General features: G+C 43.1%; 2 protein-coding genes across 25 annotated transcripts; one reads left to right on the top strand and one right to left on the bottom strand.

The window, feature by feature from the left end:
* Positions 1-141: 141 nt before the first annotated feature.
* GPR161 (G protein-coupled receptor 161) lies at positions 142-12595 on the bottom strand. Of its 22 annotated transcripts, none has more exons than XM_085571691.1 (9): positions 11269-12595; positions 10919-11129; positions 9821-9910; positions 8869-8958; positions 8364-8477; positions 7116-7840; positions 5519-5623; positions 4157-4276; positions 142-2846 (listed from the first exon to the last, which is right to left on the bottom strand). In XM_085571691.1, exons 4-9 carry the CDS (start codon positions 8889-8891, stop codon positions 2599-2601), a joined length of 1335 nt encoding a protein of 444 aa, XP_085427817.1. In that variant the 5' UTR covers positions 8892-8958; positions 9821-9910; positions 10919-11129; positions 11269-12595; the 3' UTR covers positions 142-2598. The 22 variants fall into 22 exon arrangements, with proteins under 22 accessions (XP_085427817.1, XP_085427756.1, XP_085427811.1 ...); XM_085571630.1 differs by having other exon boundaries at positions 8364-8775; positions 11269-12594; XM_085571685.1 differs by having other exon boundaries at positions 10919-12595.
* A 12-nt stretch (positions 12596-12607) lies between these two features.
* TIPRL (TOR signaling pathway regulator) lies at positions 12608-19317 on the top strand. Of its 3 annotated transcripts, XM_021548836.4 has the most exons (8): positions 12608-12832; positions 15183-15362; positions 16175-16274; positions 17116-17247; positions 17652-17747; positions 18429-18491; positions 18764-18863; positions 19151-19317. In XM_021548836.4, exons 1-7 carry the CDS (start codon positions 12732-12734, stop codon positions 18851-18853), a joined length of 762 nt encoding a protein of 253 aa, XP_021404511.2. In that variant the 5' UTR covers positions 12608-12731; the 3' UTR covers positions 18854-18863; positions 19151-19317. The 3 variants fall into 3 exon arrangements, with proteins under 3 accessions (XP_021404511.2, XP_085427972.1, XP_021404509.2); XM_085571846.1 differs by having other exon boundaries at positions 18764-19317; XM_021548834.4 differs by lacking the exon at positions 18764-18863.
* Positions 19318-19425: the final 108 nt, after the last annotated feature.

The following is a 19425-nucleotide window of genomic DNA, read 5'->3' on the forward strand; positions in this document are numbered from 1 at the left end:
GATACTCCCTGTCCTGGAAACGGCTCCAACTGCCGCGCCGGACAGGCTCATCCTGCCAGCTGGACATACGTTTAAAAGTAAAATACTTCAAGATGAATGTAAGTTGAAATAATGGTACAAACACCACAGACCATCACGAACTGGAAGCAAGTTGGATTTTTTCTTCTGAATTTAAGACGGGAAATAGTTTTACAAAACGTGTGCACTTCTCAATTACTGCTTTTGTTAATGACAACACAAGTGAGAGAACGGCTCTGGTAATAACAATTATGGAAGGGTTATAACGTGTGTACAAAAATAAGAACAACATTTACACTAAATAACAGATTAGTGACATTAACACTGGCAGCCGAATTCAGCTATGGTGTAAACTTGCAACCCCCTTGATCTGCCTGAAGGCTGCATTTGTCTCAGTACCTGTGTGAAAAACGTGCTTTTTTCACGATACTGTGGATTTTGTGCTTCCACGCGTGCCTTGGAATTTCTCCTAAACACAGTGTTTTGGGCCAGCACCTACTCCACAATGCATTCAAACTCGTGTGTGCCTTTCTGATATTCAACCATGGCTCTGCTCAACTTGTTTCAAGCAGGAGTACGGAATAAAAGGGAGCACACAAAATACTTCCAGGCAAGTGTACAGCTTAAGGAGTGTTGAGTACCCGCGACTGTGATTGTAATGTTAACGACAGCAATAATGACCTCGATGCAGGGCGTTTCCGGCAAATCCTGGGATTTTTGGTTTTTTTCCTAATGAGTGCCCACAGGTGCAGTGTCTCTAACACATTAGAAGTAAAAAATGCAGGAGTTAGAACTTCCCTATTATTAATTGATTTATTCCTGCATTACGCTAAGAGCCACCTTTCTGGAGCTTAAGTGTTCTTGCTCTAACAGCCTGTTCTTAAATCAGCAAACCATGTACTGAATTTTAAGCATGCTGTTATATTTTGCACGGGAACACTATGGGATTCAGGCTAGTTCAGAAAGTCAAGTTGCTTTGTCCAGAGATGGACATAAGCTTGTGCTGAAATGCATCTCTGAGTCAGGAACAAAGACAAATAGGATGTCTAAATACAGTACTGGACCGAGGCTCTGCCTCACAACACTTTGCTTCTGTGCTTCTGAATAAGTTGCACAAAGACAAAATTCAATGAGTGCACACCCTGGTTTTTTGCCCAGATGGAAATATCCTGCTCCTGGTTTCCAAACAATCTGCATCAAAACCTCATACAAAGCACTTCTGGGGAAAGGTAGAGGCACAGACGAGCAGACATAGAGTAAACAAATGCAAACCCTTGGTCCTTAACTCCATTTGCTACTGACACCCACCCTCAAGGAATGATCCTGCTCACTTATGTCTCCTCTTTGAAATACATGGTAAGGCAGGGCTTTAGCGCCCCAAAATAAGGAAGGGGGTAGCCCACAAAGGCAGAGAAAGGTTCCTCAAGCTGGATATTCTTGAATGATCCACCTCATCCCTCTTTTCCTTACAAAACTTGCCAGCTTTGGAGTTTGTTTCACTGCCAGCATCTTGGCTGTGCTGAGTTCCCCTTCTTTGGCAAGCAGGGCTGATCAATCAACCCTCTCACAAAGGCCTAACAAGGTAATGTCTGTAGAGTGCTTAAGAACATGCAAAGTGCAATATAAGTGCCAAATGTTCTTATTTTTGAGATTAATGAATTAATACTCCAAGAAATAGAAGCACTGAGGTAACTACAGCTTAAATACTACATTCCCTCATGATTAAAAAAAAAAACAAAACAACAGCTCTCTTCTCTCTAGAAGATGAATCCTGAATATGAAATGATAATATCTTGTTTATATTCTGTCAACTTTAGCACAGCCACAGACTGCCCTTTAAGTAACAGCAAAACATGAGCTGAAATTCTCAGGGAAACTAAGAATTCTGCACTAATGATTTCCTCAAATCCCATCTCTGTGCTGTTCCCAGCACATGTTTACTCCCATTTATCACATCCAGAAGAGCTGATATCCCATGCCACTGAAGCAAAGCACAGTCCAATGTCAGATCTGGCATTCTGTTGGCTGAACAGACAGAAATATCTCCAAGTAAAGGTTAAGTAGGACCATAATCTGCATGAGCTCTCTGAAAAGTTCAAGTTTTGTCCTTAGTGAAGTCCACGTTGCTCAGCTGGGAGTAAGGCTTTATTTCTTATCCAATCCAGAGCTATCAGAGCACTCCAGCTGTCAAGTATCAACTTATTATCCTGGTGGTCAGAAGAGGATGGATGTAACAATGCACATACCTTTTCTGTTTTGTTTCCTGTATCAGCTTTGGCCAATGGGCCCAAGATTCAACTGACTAATGATGTGGTCAATGAAACCAAGCCCTGCATTCCTAAGCGCTTTGTGATAATGATGTGGCAGAAGAGTCAGTAGCACCTGTTGCTGTTCGCACCCCAACTAGTAAACAAACACTGCTGTAAAATGCTAATGCAAGTACCAGAACCCAGCTGTTTCCAGGTATTGAAAAAACACTGGAAACATCCCGACAACGTGTCCTGGTTCTGGTGAAACACTACTAGCTGCAGTAGACCCTTCTTAGTGGTTTCATTCTGTTTTCCTACTCCAGTGCTCATATCAAATGTTCCCTTCATCGATGCTCTGCAGCTTCAGTCTTTGGCTGGCATGGGGCCTGACACCACGCCGGGTGTTCCCACTGCTTCCTGCCAGAGTCCACGAGGGGAACAGAGCTCCTGGTAAAGCATCTTCCCCAAACAGGCTGAGTTTCACATCAGCTTCTATAGCTTGGGCCAGACTGGCTGCATAACTGTCCAGAGATTTATGGACTTCAGCTTTTACATGAAGAACAGAATTCTTTGCAGCCTCTGGAAAAAAAAAAAAAAAAAAAGGTAACAGTTGGTAAGCAGGGCTGTGCAAATGCTTGAAAACTAATATAGATCCTGCTGGAAAGGCATGATCATGCCCTCTGCAAAGTAACTACACATTTACCAACAATACTCAGGCTCCCTATATCATTCTATGAACACAAAGTTTCAGAGTGACCTGGGATAATCTGTGTCAGTGCACCTATTTTCGTAGTATCTGTACACCTCTCTACCCACCAACATGTTGAGCAATACAAGAGTTCATCCTAAATGTAACTCTTCAGTAAGGCTGCTGAAATAATCTAAAGCCTCAGGGATGCTGAAAAGCCTGAGATTCATCAGGGAGAATTGCAAAACCTGTGGGGACTTGTGCACTGAGACTTCCCTCTTTCACTCTCACAAGAAATTATATGTCTGCTCCTACATAATCACTCAGAAAGATAGTGGGAAATGTATGCTAATGTGTTTCCACAAGGAAATATTCATCTCATGGTGGGAAAAGGACAAAAGAGAATTCTGCCAAGATGCTTAAAAATTCCATAGAAACAGTTTTCTCATTATATCAGGTTTTATTATTACTTGCTTCTTAAAGGCATTCTGCTCATTTTCATCCTGTCCACAATCATGTATTGTTTAGACAATTCAGTTGTTATTATCAAGTCTTCTATTGAAATTATTGTAACTATCAGCATAAATTAATGTTCTGACATTTTACAGATGATCATAGCAATGTTCTGCTATCCCAGAATCAACAAGCAAGTTGCATGTGATTAATCTGTTTTCACCCATACCTGCTGAGGAACACAAAGTAAAGCAAAGTAGAATTTAAGTTAAAAAGTAAATGAAACAGGATAAAATTATATTCAAGATTATTGAAGTATGTAAATGGAAGAATTTCAAGTCTCTAAGTGACAAACTTGAGAAGAGACAGCAAATGAGAAACACAGGGATGTTTCTCATTTGAATGCAACCAAAATATGAGGGCAGGATAATATATTCTCCAAGAAACACAAAACAGACAAAACTTGTTACAGCCACCAAGATGAGTGAAATTGCAGACAGGATACTGCTTTGCAATTTTATATATATGCAGGGAATGCCAGCTTCTAGCTCTTGTCCTTGCCTGATGCTACTTGAGATCTGGAAGAAAGGCCTGATTTTGCTTTCTGTTGTACCTGCATGAATGATCGGGTCTGTCAAGGCACACAGTGGTCAGATACTTTTCAAGACAATTCTCAAGGTCCTGGGAGGCTTCCTGAGCACTCAATATAGTTGACTCTGAGCATTTTCATACTTACCCCTATACTCACCTTTAATTTGTTCCACTTCATCTTCAAATGTCACTGAACTCCTCCTTCGAGGGGGACAGATGCAGTGTGGGGCATGAGGGCCATCTGAGCTATAGTCTTCAAGAAGCATTGTATCTGTTCCTGAAAAGAGCAAGAACCCTCAAGTTAAACAGTAACACTGAGATACCATATGGTGGCAAAACATTTTCAGCCCATTTTCAGCAATTCCTTCAAAAGATGTCTAAACCCAGATTTTTTGAGTAAATTTCAGCTCAAATTAAACACCACACAGGAAAAGAATGAGGTCAGTTTTCATTGAAAGGATTGGGAAATCTCCTTAGAGACTGGGCATAGCAGGCCCCAGGATCATGTATTACATGCAGCAAGCAACACGTAAGACGGATTAAGGTTTCCTTCTGCTCTGTAGTAACTCACAGTAAAAGCATCCAAAATGAAAGAGTATTTCACAGTGGACAACTGTGTATCCATTCCCAGGCTATAGATTGTGCTCCCTCCTTAAACAACAGTGGTACTTTAAACAGCATTTTGGTATTGCTTTAGTTTTGCTCATTTGTTTAAACTGCTGTCACAAGGTGGTAACACGACGTCCTCTTAACTAAGGCAGGTTTACCAGGAGGCTGCTCTCTCTTTATCACATAAAACTGCAGAATATCCACAACAGACAGAAAACTACCACCACAAAACAACTACCAAAAATAAATCCCAGCTCCACAGACTTCCTTTACAAAAGTAGGACAGAAATCCCTTACACCAAGCAACCTTTAAAAGATTACCCTCTGGTGTCTCTAAAATAACTACTGCAGTTAAGGACTGGTAGCTGAGTTAACTGCCAGAAAAATCTAGCAACAGATCTGGATAGAAAATTACCATCAGAACTCTTTTTCCCTTTTCCAAACCATCTTTAGTTGAGAGATCTTAAGTAGCAATGAAATCATAAGCTGAAACCATCCTAAGCATTTATGTTTATGATGCAGGATGAACAAGACAAGGTCTCTTACAAAATAGGAAACAGAGAAGCACATTCTTCACAGCACTTTGTTGCTCTGTTCCTTGTGGATACAGACAAAGTCTCCAAAGAACAACAGAAACTGAAGAAGAAGGGCACAAAAGCAGTGAGTCTTGTTCCCAGGACACATTACCAAGGGAGGTTCACCATTCTATAAACAGCATTTTGCAAGTAAATCTATCAAGAGCAAGGGGGGGGCGAAAGCAACTGCAGCAGTTTTGTTGGAATAGCTAGAACAGATGCTTCATGTCATTTGTCCACCAGGAGGCATCTGTTTGTGTAAATATTGACTGTCCATGAGACTGCTGCCAAGTGCAAACTTCTGCCCAAGTAGGGAGCAAGAAACTTGCAGTTACCTGAATCCTGTGAGCAGCTGAAACCTGTGTCTCCTGTGCTGCTGCTGTTTCCTAGTGGCCTCCCACCTGCCATGAGGGCAGTAAGGTGCGGAGATAGTCCCAAATCTGCAAAAAAGTTTTGTTTTGTTACACAGTGAATGATTAAGGAGTTTGCAATGGTAAAAGCTTTTTCCAGTAATACCCACACTACTGCCTTATTTATTATTCTGCATATAAAGCTTACTTTGGTGAAGCAGAGAGCACAGCTTCTGTACTCATCTTGGAAATCCAGTCAGCAACTCTCTGGTTTGGAAAGGCAAGTCTCCTTTCTCTCTACACCATTTCCCTTCCACTCTTGTTGCAACTGTGTGTGTTTTATCATCCAGACAGGCTGAGCACCAAGCATATGCTCTCACATGGATAGGGATATTGGCCAGGGATCTTCTAGACAGAGAATAACCTGGTAGCCACCAGCAGCTCTGACAGGCCATTACTGTGGGAAGAAGCTTAGGAGCATGGTTGGGACACAGAAATGCCCAACTTCTTTCAAATCTCCAAAACAAGGGAGGAGATTGTGGGATTTTTACAAAGGTGCTGCTTTGGATCCCACCTTGAGAATTTGTTTGTGTTTGTTGCGGGTCTTTTTCTCTCACTATCAGCCTCCAGCTAAGAAGCTGACAGCTTCAAGTGTATCGCTTTGAAAAATAAAGAAATTTTCTGTCTTTTCCCTCCCCAACTCAGTTTCCAATGTATTAATCCATAGCATTTCCAGAATACAGACTTGCCAAAGCTCCTGGAGGTTGTTATGTGGCTACAGCTCCAAAACTCTTTAATTTATGTGACAGTCTCTCCCAGTGTTTCCAAGTTGCAGAAAAGATAATGGATGCATTGCTGGTCTCATCTTCCTTCTGCATTTTAGATCATCCTTCCAAATTAAATAATTTCAGTTCTGGCCTTTGCATGAAATATCCCTTGAAGATATTTTATTTTTGGAAGCTTCTGAACATGACCAGGGAAATTAATAAAAATCTGAATGTCACCACATTGATACTTTAAAAAAAAAATAAACAAGCCACCAAACTGAGTAACTGGAGGTCTGGTCTCAGTCTGCAACTTGGGAATACACCAAATAGTTCTACGGTTTTACCCAGTTTTACTTTGTTTATGATTTTTTCTTCCCAACCATTAAACCTAAAAGCTGAACTTGCATAAAGTTACGCCAGTGGAACCTTAGTGGATTTTAGAGAGTTGTAGCATAAGGCCATTAATCAAAAAAGTGCAGTAAAAAGTATTGTCGGTAGAGCTCAAATCTGGGCAACACAAAATGGAAGGCACTCAAAAGGAAATGCTTGAGAAAGAAGAAAATAAATTATCTTTATTAACCTCATTGCTATGTCTTCTCTGCCTAAGGAAGTTTTACTATAGTAGGAGAATGATATTAACTATAAAAAAAGAGAAAAATTCTCCTTTCAAATGTAACCTGACTGATAAAAGACTGCTGAAAATTCCAGAAACATCCAACTCTCCTTACAGAGCCCTGAAACATGCCAAACACAGGCAGACAGGAAGCCTTGCTCTTGGTGGTATTAAAGAAGTGTCTTTTGCAGCCACATCTCACCTGTGATCCTGTTAGAAATGCTGAAGAGCCTCGATGTCCTGTGCTGCTGAACAAAGGACTTGCGGTAATACCGATCCCCAAAGCACATTCCCAGGAGCTCCTTGCGCACTGTCTTGTTCCACAGCCCATAAATTAGCGGATGGCAAATGGCACTGGAAAAGGACAGCCATGTAGCCAATGTCTCCAAAGCAGGGGAAATACTGTTTTTACCCCAAAGTGCCTCTGATGTTATTACTACCATGTAAGGTCCCCACGTAACAACGAAAGCCCCGATGACAACCAAGATGGTTATGAAAGCTTTGCACTGGTTGGCTGAGTAAACAACCCCTTGGAAAGTGTTCCTTCGGCTGCCAGAGGAGGACGTGGAGGTGCTGGAGTTCTTCCTCCCATTCTTCTGCGAGTCCTCCTCTGCAATGACAACACTCCCACAGTGTATTTTGCGGGCCTTAATCCTGGCCACACGGAATATGAATCCGTAGCAGATCATCATGACTATGAATGGCAGCAGCGCGCACCAGATCTGCCAAAAGGCCGTGTAGGCAGCCTCCTTGTGCCAGGCTGCCACACACATCCACTTGAATTGGTCAAATTCCAAAGAGGACCAGCCAAAAAGGGGAGGGAGGCAGCCAATAAGGGAATGCAGCCACACGTACACAAGAGCTACCACTGCTCTGTTGCCCGTTATCTTCATCGGATAAACCATCGGGTACAGCACAGCATAGTACCTGTGGGGCAAGAAAAGAAGTAGACCACAGGAGCATAAAAGACATGCAATAAAGAAAAGAACATGCTTTAATGATGCTGGTATCTAGTTCTTTTTTCTTCGAACAGGCTTAGAAGCCCTGTTTCTAGAAATAGTTACATATAAAAGTAGGTATCACTGCAGTCAAGACTGTCAAACTTGGCTGAAGGGACACAGGCAACCATGAAATCTGTACCTATGTGTGATTGTATGTTTAGGGTATAATCTGGAATTTTAAGTCACTATTTCAAGTTTGTTAAATAGTGTGTTATTATACCATCAAAAGCTTTAAAAAACTCTAGACGAATGTCTGCATTTTCCAGTATTGATGAAATCACGTTCTCTTGCTCCACATTAAAATTTCATGAGGAGCTGAAGTAAAAATGACACTCTGGCAGTACACCATGTAACCCTCTGCAGTGCTTCTCAACTCTGTGAACAAGCCATGGTTCCTCTATGAGAGGAGCAGGCAATTTGTTACAATGCATTACTGAAGAGCAGCTTACCGGTCTATAGCTATGAGTCCCAGAGTGAGCATGCTGGCTGAGCTGATCAGCATGTAGAGCAGGGCTGAGAAATTGCACCAAACAACGCCAAAGATCCATTCTCGCCTGATGGAGCTGGTCACGACAAAAGGCAGCACCAGCACGGAGAGTAGAAAGTTGGAGAGGGTCAGGCTGAACACAAACTTGTTGCTCAAGGTGAGAAGGTATGACTTGCGATACAGAGTGACAACAATCACCAGGTTGCCCAAACAGATGGAGATGGCAATGACAATTATAGCAATGGATTCAGTGACTCTGACTGCCCCGTCTTCCTCCGTGGTCAGGTTCCTCAGGCCCTTCCCATTGCTGAGGGAGGAATTGCTGCTCATGGTCAGAGCATGCAGACCTGGAGCAGCCAAGACATGCTGAGCAGCTAGAAGCAGAACAACGCTCAGAAACATTCAGGTAATAGCTCTTCAAACTCCTTCCCAAGACTGGAGGCCCTTTTGCCTGTGTTAAAATTTACCTGTAGTATGCAGGAAATTGCATATTTTATATGGGCAAGTGAAGGGGCAGTAAATTGCCTGTGAGCACACCAAAGAGGACAACACCAAGCCTGGAACAGGGAAGACAAGAAGAGATAAGGGGGGAAAATAAGAAAGAAAATACAGATTTTCTACAGATTTTCTACAGACCTTACTTGTTTCTAAGTCCTACTTACTAGCCCTTTCATCTAGGCTGTGAAAAAACAAGAATGTAATTTATTTCTTCAAGAAACAAGATAAATATCAAATATCTTTTTTTCTCTTACTTTAAAGAAAGTTCTTAGAAAATTCTGCCTATCCTGATAGTTACTTTGTATTCTGCCTATACAGCATTTGCTAGTGGTCTATGGATGCCTGGCTAGTCATACCCTGCTGACTCTTAACAGTTGCTAAGTAACATTCAAAGACTCAGGGACCACTGCATCTACTCTCCTTACATCTATTATGTGTGTTCACAATCAACTTAGCTATGCTGCTGATTGTATTTTACTGCCAACACCAAAGGATTGAAGGAATTGGCTTTCTGTACATGAGGTCTGAAAGACACTTCCTTGCATTAAGATAAGGTCCATGCTATAGAAATGCTTTAGAACCTTTAAACCTTGACTTCTCAGTGTTAGCATCCATCCCATTGATTCACAGCCTCATTTTATGAAACCTTGTTATTTCTTCCAATTCCTTAGCAATTCCTCTTTTCCCTGCTGCCTCTAAATGGTACTCACTAACTACTTTGTTCAGTGCTTCACCCATCTGCAGGACGGCATAAGAACTAAGAAAGAAACAAAAAATTCAAATACACAGACCAAAAAAAGTAAAAGAGTCCACCAATGAATATAAAGTTGATTTTAGCATTTCTAGGAAGTAAGGGCCTCAGGAAAGTTATCTTAGCTAATTCTGCAACTGTGCCAAACATGGGTCCCAGACAGTACTCACAGAAATGCTTCCATCTGCATGGCTGCTGTGGAATTACGCAGGGCTGTCAGTGTGGAAAGACGCCTTTTTTCCATTTTTATCTGTACTTTCCTAGGAACATAACACATTACTTGGCCATGCACTGAAAAAATGTAATATAGCTGTTCCCTAGCCTCTGACTGAGGATGTGTGCAAAAAACACTTCCCCTTGAGTTTCTTTCTGTCTCAGCATGCCTGTACCACCTCTGTGTGCCCTTCCAACACTTTTTGGCCGGAGCGGGTTTTGGAAAGGCGGCTTCCCCCGCAGCCGCTCCCTGCGATAGCGATAGCCGGGGCACCTGGCGCTTCCCCTCACGGCCCTGCTGCACCCTGAGGGGGAAAGCGACCTCTGGCAGAGGTGGCCCTCCCGGGCCAGGGCTGCCCGTGGCGGGGATAGCATCCGCATCCTATCCCGGCCGCGGGCAGCGCAGTCAGGCTTCCCGCACACCCACGAAGCGGGTGGGACTGAGTTGTAAATACGGTGGGGAAGGGGGGTTTCGCCATTTTGCACAAGCGCTCCCTCCGGCCGCGAACAAAGGGCTGGAATAGGTCGTCCGCCCCGGGCATCCATCGCCTCCCCCTCACCCGCCGGCGGAGAGCGGGTCCCGCCGCCTCTGTCTCCTCCCCGGCTCCGCACTCACCGTCCGCCGCCGCCAAAGCGGGACGTTCCTGGCTGAAGCACCCAGGACCCCCGACACCGAGCGTCCCCCGCCATGGGCACGGCCCCGGCCCGTGCCTGCCCCTCCCGCCGTCCCGCCCCGCCGCCTCAGCCCGCCGCGCCCCCTCCCCGCCCGCCATGTTCCCCCTGCCGCCCTGGGTCGGTCCGCGCGTCCCGGGAACTCGGTTAAAAGGCAGGGGGAAAGTACTTCACACGGATGAGGTAAAGTCATTTGCCCCGATTTGTAGTGCCATGCAGCTTTAGAGTCTAAGTGGTATACTTCCGAGACCCCAAAACACTATTAAAAGTAACAAAAAGAAGATTTGGGGAAGAGTTGTTCCCGCACGCACCTCTGAAGCAAGATATCGGATATAGGTTCTGTATACAGGGCACAGTATAAAGGGTGAACAAAAATTAAATACCGTGCTTGTGTCTTCCTAGTTCCTGCCTTTCCTGGCAATGCCCTTGAGTGCAGAGGGTGACTGCCCTGATGTGAGCTGTGCTGGGTTTTGATTGCTCTGTGGAGTTTTTAATGTTGTGGACATCAGTTTCCTATGGCTGTTGCCTCAGTTCACTCCAATGCTCCAACAGCAGGAGCTGGACGGTGTGTCTTGCTCCTGTGCCAGGGGAAGGCTATAGGGAGTTAGTCTGCCCTTTCAATGATGCAGAAAAGCAAGACAACCACCCACCCATCAGTGCTGGAATATTAAGGTGATCTATAATTTTCAACCAGTTCTACTGATACTTTTCTACAGGACTTTTTTAAACTTACCACATCATTGCACTTCGACATTTTAAAAAGACCATCTTTGGACAGCATTCAAAAATGTATCAATCCAGCACAAGAGATTTCACAACCAGCAAAAACTGATGCACAGTTGTGCCTGAATGTGAGGAAGAACTTATTTCCTGTGCAAGTGACTGTGCACTTGTTGCCTAGAGAGGTTGTGGAGTCTCCCTCACTGAAGATACTCCAGACCTGTCTAGGCACAATAACATGCCATGTGCTCTGGGATCACCCTGCTTGAACAGGGAAGTTGAACCACATGATCCACTGTGCCCCATTCTAACCTTGCTCAGATGTGATTCTGTGTGCACACATATGTGTGTACTAACACAGCACAGGGCACCTGTGTGATGGAGCCACGTAATGCTTGCTGCAACTGTTAAGTGTGGCCATGGAGATGGCCCAGGGCCACCAGAGGCTCCAGAGCTCCCCAAAACTGCTTGTACCCAGCCGTCCCACTCCTCTCAGCAAAGTACCCATGGGGAAGTGGCTGGAGGCACAAGCACTTGTAAGGCACACAAAATTCTCAGCTGGCTTCTGCAGTCCAGCTTCACTGGAACAGAGGCTTGGGTGAGTTTGCTGGCTCTTCATCCTGAGCAGGGGAGATTAAAGAGCCTACTCTCGCTACGGAAGCTCCAGCAGCACAGAGAAGTGTGGATCCCCTTTCTCACCCACCTGCCCCTCACATCACCTCCCAGAGTCACAGCCTGGGTAGGTTGGAAAGGGACACAACGGGTCATCTGATCTGACCACCCTGCTCAAGCAGGGTCATCTCAGAGCTCATGGCACAGGGTTGTGTCTCGATAGGTCTGGAATATCGCCAGTGGTGGAGGCATCACAACCTCTCTGGACAACCAGTTCCAGTGCTCGGTCACCTGCACAGTAAAGAATTTCTTCCTCATGTTCAGCTGGAATTTCTGTGCATCAGTTTCTGCCTGTTGCCTCTTGTCCCACCACGGAGAAGAGTCTGGATCCATACTCTTGGAATCCCCTCTTTAGATATGTGTACACATTGATGAGTGCCTCTCTCGGCCAGCGATTCTCGAGGCTGAACAGGCCCAGCTTCCTCAGCCCTTCCACCTAACGGAGATCAGTCGCTTTATCATTTTCGCTGCCCTCCGCTGGACCCCCTCCAGAAGCTCCATGTCTCTCCTGTCCTGGAGAGAAAATGCAGATGTGGGCTCACTAGAGCTGAGCAGAAGGGCAGGATTCTCTACGTCGTCCTGCTGGCAGCGCTCTTCCCGATGCCTCCCAGGATTCCTCCACAACCGCCGCCGGGGCTCCGCGCCGCGCGGCCCTGGAAGCGGAAATGCTGCGGGGCGGCGGTTCCGGGGCCGCGACGCTGCCGTGAGTGCCGTGCGGGAGGAGACGGGAGGAGAGGGGCTCCTCCGCTCCGCCTCTCCGCCCCTGCCGCCTGCTGCCTTCTGCTCGGCGGAGAGGAGGCCGCCATGCACCCCGTTTTCCAGAGCAGCCGGCGCGACTTCACCTTCGGGCCGTGGAAGCTGAGCGCCGCCCGAACGCACATCATGAAGTCGGCGCAGGCCGAGAGGTGAGGCGGGCTCCGGGCCGGGGACGCAGGGGGACACAGCACAGCACGGTGTCCCCGCTGCTCGGGGAGCCCCCGCTGCTCGGGGCTGCGGCCTCGGCCGTCACAGCGAGGGGCTGGGGTTGTCGGGTGGCCTTGCAAAGGAAACACCGAGCGTTCCCAGGGCGGGGGAGACCCTGTTCGGCCCCCGGGGTTGTTCCTTCTCTTCAAGCTTGATTCTCTGGCTGGAGAATTTTGGGTTACAGGTGATTTCCAAAATTTTGTTTTAATGATTGGAGAAGTCAGCCTACAAGAAGACGAAGAGGGACGTTTTACAAGGGCAGGTAGTACGAGGACAAGGGAGAATGGATTCGAACTGAAAGAGAGGAGATTTAGATTGGACCCTAAGAAAGAAATTCCTGATTGTGATGGTGGTGAGTCACTGGAACAGAGTGCCCAGAGAAGTTGTAAATGCCCCATCCCTGGAGATGTTCCAGGCCAAGTTGGATGGACCTTTGGGCAGCGTGGTCTAGTGGAGGTGTCATTGCCCATTGCAGAGGGGTTGGAACTTGACCTTTAAGGTTTTTTTCCAACTCAAACAATTCTGATTGTATTATTATAATGGTTTTGGATCCAAATCTCTGTGAACTGAGACCCACTAATTAGAAGGCTAATTGTCTTAATTACTTTTGAAAAGGAATATTTTTAATGTCATATGTCTTGGTAATAGCTATTTTTAAATAGTGGTTTTCATTAAAAATTTATAATTTGCTCTCTTCCTGTAGGAATTTCCAATCCAGTGAAATAATTGGAGGAAATGTTCCTGTACCAGCATTAAGTACTTAAGTCAGATTTGCTAATGTGGAACTGGAGAGTTCAGCTGTGCCATAACTGACCTTAATGGCAGATGGATTTGGCAGATATTTCTTAGTTTCATTTTCTGGAATAAATTTCAGTGTACATGAGAATCTCATTAGTCTTGTTAAATGTACTTTCATTTATCTTGCTTTTACCTTTTCTGAGGCTAATAAGGCATTCTCTGGGAGGAACTGGCTGCTGATGGCTGGGATGGGTGCACTGTTTGCTGGGTAAAACATTGGATGGCTGAGCTCAAAGAGTGATGGTGAATGGGACTTACATCCTTCTGGTGACCCATCAACAATGGTGTTCCCCAGGGCTCAGGGGCCAGTCCTGTTCAATATCTTTATTGATAGTCTGGACAAGGTGATAGAGTGCACCCTCGGTAGGTTCACAGATGACCCCAAGCTGGGTGGAAGTGTTGATTTGCTGAAGGGTAGGAAGGCTCAACAGAAGGATCTGGGCAGGCTGAATCAATGAGCTGAGGCCAGCCACATTGTAGGAGGTGCAACAAGGTCACAGCGACCCATTTTGTCTATTTTATTGCTTGGAGGACATTATTAGTATCCATAGGAATTTTATTTCTGGCAAATAGATATTGTAAAAATTCCTCAGCAACCTGTGTGGAAAGGTGAAGGATTAAATGTGCCATAGCCAAGAACTCTCTTCTATGCAGGGGTTGGTTTTTGCAGGGAAAGGGTTCTTACACTTGATGAAATGGAAAGGTTTCATTGTCTTCTTTGGCAAAAATGTAGAATCTTAATTCTCCAGGTCTGTGAATTTACTGGTTTTATTTTAGTTAAGTTAATACTGTTCTTTTGTATTCAGGGTTACAGAAATAACCATTTTTGTTCAGGAATGCCTTGTTATCAATGTGAACATTATGATTAGGACACTCTTCTCCCTCCCCTCCTAAAGCTTTCTTCTCTCCAGATGTCATGTATTCCTTTTTGATTTTGGGAAGTCAGGTAGGTAAGGAGGAAAAGAAGTGTGAATTTCTAAAGAATTTTAGGAAGTGTGCCAGTACATGTCTTCTACCAGCAGAGCACAGTAGTGTCTTCTGCACTTTTTAGATACTCTGCCAAGGTTGTCATAAGCATCTTTTTTGTAGGGTTCTAAATTTGGAAGTATGGACCACTGTGCAGTGAATTCAATCTTCCTCATGATAAGTCCTTGTTCCTAAAAGTTGCTTTGAGCACCTACTGAAGTTGGTCCACTGCCCATCCAGGGGTTTGCTAGGACAGATGGAAAATTGCTTCTACATGCTTCTCACATACTCTTGATTCCTCATGTGTTAGAATTTTGTCTGAGCCTGATGGTGTAGGAATGTTTTAGGAGTACTTCTTTTGGTGAAAAAGTCACTTCAGATCAATGACTCTGCATTTCAGGTGAAATTATTAACCTGGTGATGTATCTTCTAAGTTATCATGGTCTAAAGAATCCTTCTTCCAAAACAAGAACTGCTTTAATTGAGCTGTGGTCAGCTGACTGATACCTCTTTTATTTTTCTCTGCAGGTTGGCTGATGAATTACACATGCCTTCCCTGCCAGAGATGATGTTTGGAGACAATGTCTTAAGAATACAGCATGACCATGGCTTTGGAATTGAGTTCAATGCTACAGATGCTTTAAAATGTGTCAATAATTGTCAAGGTATGATCAAAGTCGCTTGTGCAGCGGAGTGGCAAGAGAGCAGGTACAGTAATTTTATCACCAGAGGGGAAGTACTGGTGTGTTATATATGAAACTGTTATACAGTAGTTAAAGGAACAAACTGAACTCTTGACCACATTGCATTTGGTTGTACCCTAGATACAGCATGTAATCACAGAAGTCACTTTTCTTTGCTGTGATCATCCTTTCTGTTAAATTGGGCCAGCTATATTTTTCAGCTGTGTCATATCTTTCTTAAAGTAAATGTCAAGTTTAATGACTTAATGCTGTTTCTGTTTATTCAAACTCATAGAGCCTTGAGCATTACAAGACTGTATTGTGTGGTGTTGCAAAGTGCTGTACGTGTTCAAAATCTTAGCCTTAGGAATAAAGCAGAACAGTCACCATGCATGAGAACTAATTATGATGCTTAGTATTTACCAAATTTGATTTAGTTGTAGAGCATCTGGAATAAAGCCCAGAAACAAAGCAAAGTTATCATGAAAACTAAGGCAAATTGCAATTTTAATGATTGCTGTGTGTTGTCAAGAGATCACTTTCTGCCTACTTAAAGAAATACTGATCTTGAAATACAAATTTCTCAGCAATGTTGCATGAGAATCTTTATTTTGAGTCATAGAATGGAGATAGATGGAGAATTCTGATAATTGTTTTCAAAGTTATTATGGAAACAGATGTGAAACCATGATTAAGTCTTGACGTGATTGCAGCTCAGACAATGCTGCTGTTTTTCTTTAGGAGCAGTGTGGGAATTCTAATGCACAGTCTTAAGTGAGGTTGTAATTTTTTGAGAAAAGCAATTACTACAAAGCTGTTTTCTCTTTCACTGTTGAGGAGTGAGGCTGAGCACAGTAAGGAAGTTGTCAGGCCATATGACTGGACTTACACAACGGATTACAAAGGAACTTTGCTGGGAGATACTGCAACATTAAAGGTAATAATTTCCTTCTTGTTAATTGCTGACTGCATCTTGCTTCAGTCAAGCTTTTTTTTTAAAAAGCTGTCATTTACCTTTCAGTAGGCTTCTGTAAAACCTTTTGTGCTTTGCAATTTCTGATTTCAAAGTGTAATTTGGGCTTCTTATGTCTTTCAGCTCATGATTTTATTGTAATCAAATCATGGCTTATTTTAATAACGAGGGTGGGTGGTGTCCTAAAGCATTTTAGGATTAAAGCACATCAGAGGCTTCAGCTCTTGCTGGGGTCCGCTCTGGAGCCCCTCACTGCTCATGTACAGCAGAACTATCAGCTGTGTCATTCTGTAGTGCCTTCGTGCTCTGCTGCTTGCATGTTTTATCTGCTTTCTGACCTGGCTGCATTCAATGACCTAATGTTTTTCTGCAACAGCAATTCGGTAACTCCTCCTATTTAAACTTGCAGGCCTTCCCATGTCTTTATTTTTGTGAAAATAAGACTGAAGTTCCCAGTTTCTGTGTACTGCATGCAGGTTGCTTGCTACTAAGCAGGTGTTCAAATGTTTTGAAAGAAAGTGAGCAGAATTGTTCCCAGCTGAAACCCTAGTTAGCTTGGTACCCAGAGAGAAGTATAGTCAGAATTTTCCACTCTTAGTTTTTGGTTTTGGTTGATGCTATTTCCAAGAAGAAACTCTTGGAAACTTTGATTTTAACTTTTTCTCTTAGAAATTTGGGGTGTCTTAAGCTTAATGCACTAGAAATTTTTTCTTTTTAAAATTCTGGAATTCAAAATATCAGGATAAACTTTATGTAGTTTGACAAAAAATTAATATGCTAACTGTTCTTAATGGTTTTTCTCTAGGTTGTTCCTACAACAGAACACATAAATACAGAGAAATTGAAAGCCAGGGAACAAATTATGTTTTTTGAAGAAGTACTCCTGTTTGAAGATGAACTCCATGATCATGGAGTATCAAGTTTGAGTGTGAAAGTAGTGAGTATTGGGAGGTGTATAAAAGATACCTGGGGACTCAGTTGGCTGATTAATGCAAAACACAGCTCCTTTGTGCATGTTATTCCTTCTGGGATTTAAACTTTAAAGCACAAAGTTCTTCATCCTTGCTCTTGAAAATATGATCTTACTGGAGATGAAGTTGTTTTGAAGCCTTTGTCATCTGTCATTTGCTCCAGGGGATAATCTTTTCCCTCCTAATAGTCCATTGAGATATCGTCTGCCCCCCTGGCCAGTCATAGCTGTAGCAGATCAACAGCCCAGATTTTGACTTCATTCTTGAAAACTTCTCATATTGTCTTCTACTGTGAATATCTGATGTCGACAAGTACATGCTTAAAGTAAGCCTTTGTAAGGTGCTGATTGGGCTGTCTTTATTTTTGCAGAGAGTTATGCCTTCCAGCTTTTTTGTGCTGCTGAGGTTCTTCTTGCGAGTGGATGGGGTACTCATCAGGATGAATGATACAAGGCTTCATCATGAGGTAAACCCTTACTTTCCATCATGAGATATTTTACAGAGGTTCCCTTGCCATTTTACTTCCAGTGACCCAGTGATATTCCTCTAACTTAATACTTATGTTTGAGGGCACAAAAACTTCTGAGTGTGTTTTATTACTGTGGCAGTGCTGAGCTAGGAACCAAGTGCTGGATGCCATGGTGTATGAGCAGAGTAGTTTACCCCTCATGTGATGTAATCATTTAAATACATTTGACAGACACAGATTAGAGAAGGAAGTACAAGAGGAAAAATAGGCAGCAGTAAACAGTTCAATACTGTCTTGTATCCAAGTACATTATTTTTGTCTTACCTACTAGAATTAGACTGTAAGTGTAACTTGCAAATAACTGTCCATAATACATTGAGTTCTGGTATCTCATAAATAATACAGGATGCTAAGATTTGGGGTTTGGTAATCATGTGTAGGAGTTCTAGCTGAGTAAAAATTAACAAGTATATTCAGTCATAGAGTTTTTTTTGAAGCATGCACACAGGTGGTTTTTGGAAAAAAACAACATTGTTATCAGCTGTCTTAATGAACTTGAATGTGTGTTTCTTCTCTTAGGTGAAAATATGTGGTCAACCGAATTCCAATGCTTTCTAAATTCAATCTATTTAAAATGCTTGTTTGTACTGATACCAGATGATTGCTTTTTTCCATTAGGCTGACAAGACCTACATGTTGCGAGAATACACATCCAGGGAAAGCAAAATATCAAATTTAAAGGTATTGCATTTTAAAAACTTTGTTTCTTTTCTTTCTGTGTGCTTTTAGTTTCATGGTCAGCATAGAAAATACTGTGTCTCTTAAGTCCTTCTTTGTTCAGTTTAGGACTAATACAGAGGAAAGTTCTTTCTACTTATGCAGTTTTTGTTTTGGTGATTTTAGAGCAGATTTACATATTGTAAATGCTCAGATCACATGACAGGGTATGGGATCAGGTCACTTTTTCTACTGCTGAGTTAATAAAATGTTTTTATTATTTTATTTTTTCATAGAACTGTTCAGCTGCAAAATCAGGTGCTCCGTGTCCCATGATGTTAAATTTCATGGCTGGTTGTGTGCTTCCAAGCAGTATTAAGGGTTAAGATCTGTTTGGTAATAGACTCTTCCAGTTTTTCTCAAATATTTGAGGCTTATGGGTCACCTTAAAACTCTGGTTAATGGCTCAGAATAATTTGTGGTACATTTGGATTTTTATTTGTGACAAAAGCCTGAACTTTCATTTTCTTGTACCTTTCCTCCTCCCTTACTTTTCTTTTGCCTTTGAAGCTGGTGTTTGCCTCCAGTAAATTATAAATTGTCTGTAATAGTTTGGGGGTGGAATAGCTTTTCTTATCTCCACTTTTCTTTCACTCATGTAATGTAAAATACTTGCTTTTTAGAACGTTCCACCTTCCCTGTTCACGGAACCTAATGAGATCTCTCAGTATCTACCCATAAAGGAGACAATCTGTGAAAAACTAGAATTCCCAGAGAAGCTGGAGCCTCAACCAGAAACATCACTGGAAACCACTTGTGCTAAGCCTAAATAAATGTGACTTTTTAAGGATTTGAAGTTTACTGGAGATGATGTGATTGCAGTTGTTGACATGGAGGGCGTTTCACTACTAGTGGAATGAAGAATTTGGCTCATTTTTCTGTAGCCTTGAGAGAAAAC

Source organism: Lonchura striata, chromosome 1 (assembly GCF_050655825.1).
Source record: "Lonchura striata isolate lonStrDom1 chromosome 1, ASM5065582v1, whole genome shotgun sequence".
NCBI lineage: Eukaryota > Metazoa > Chordata > Aves > Passeriformes > Estrildidae > Lonchura > Lonchura striata.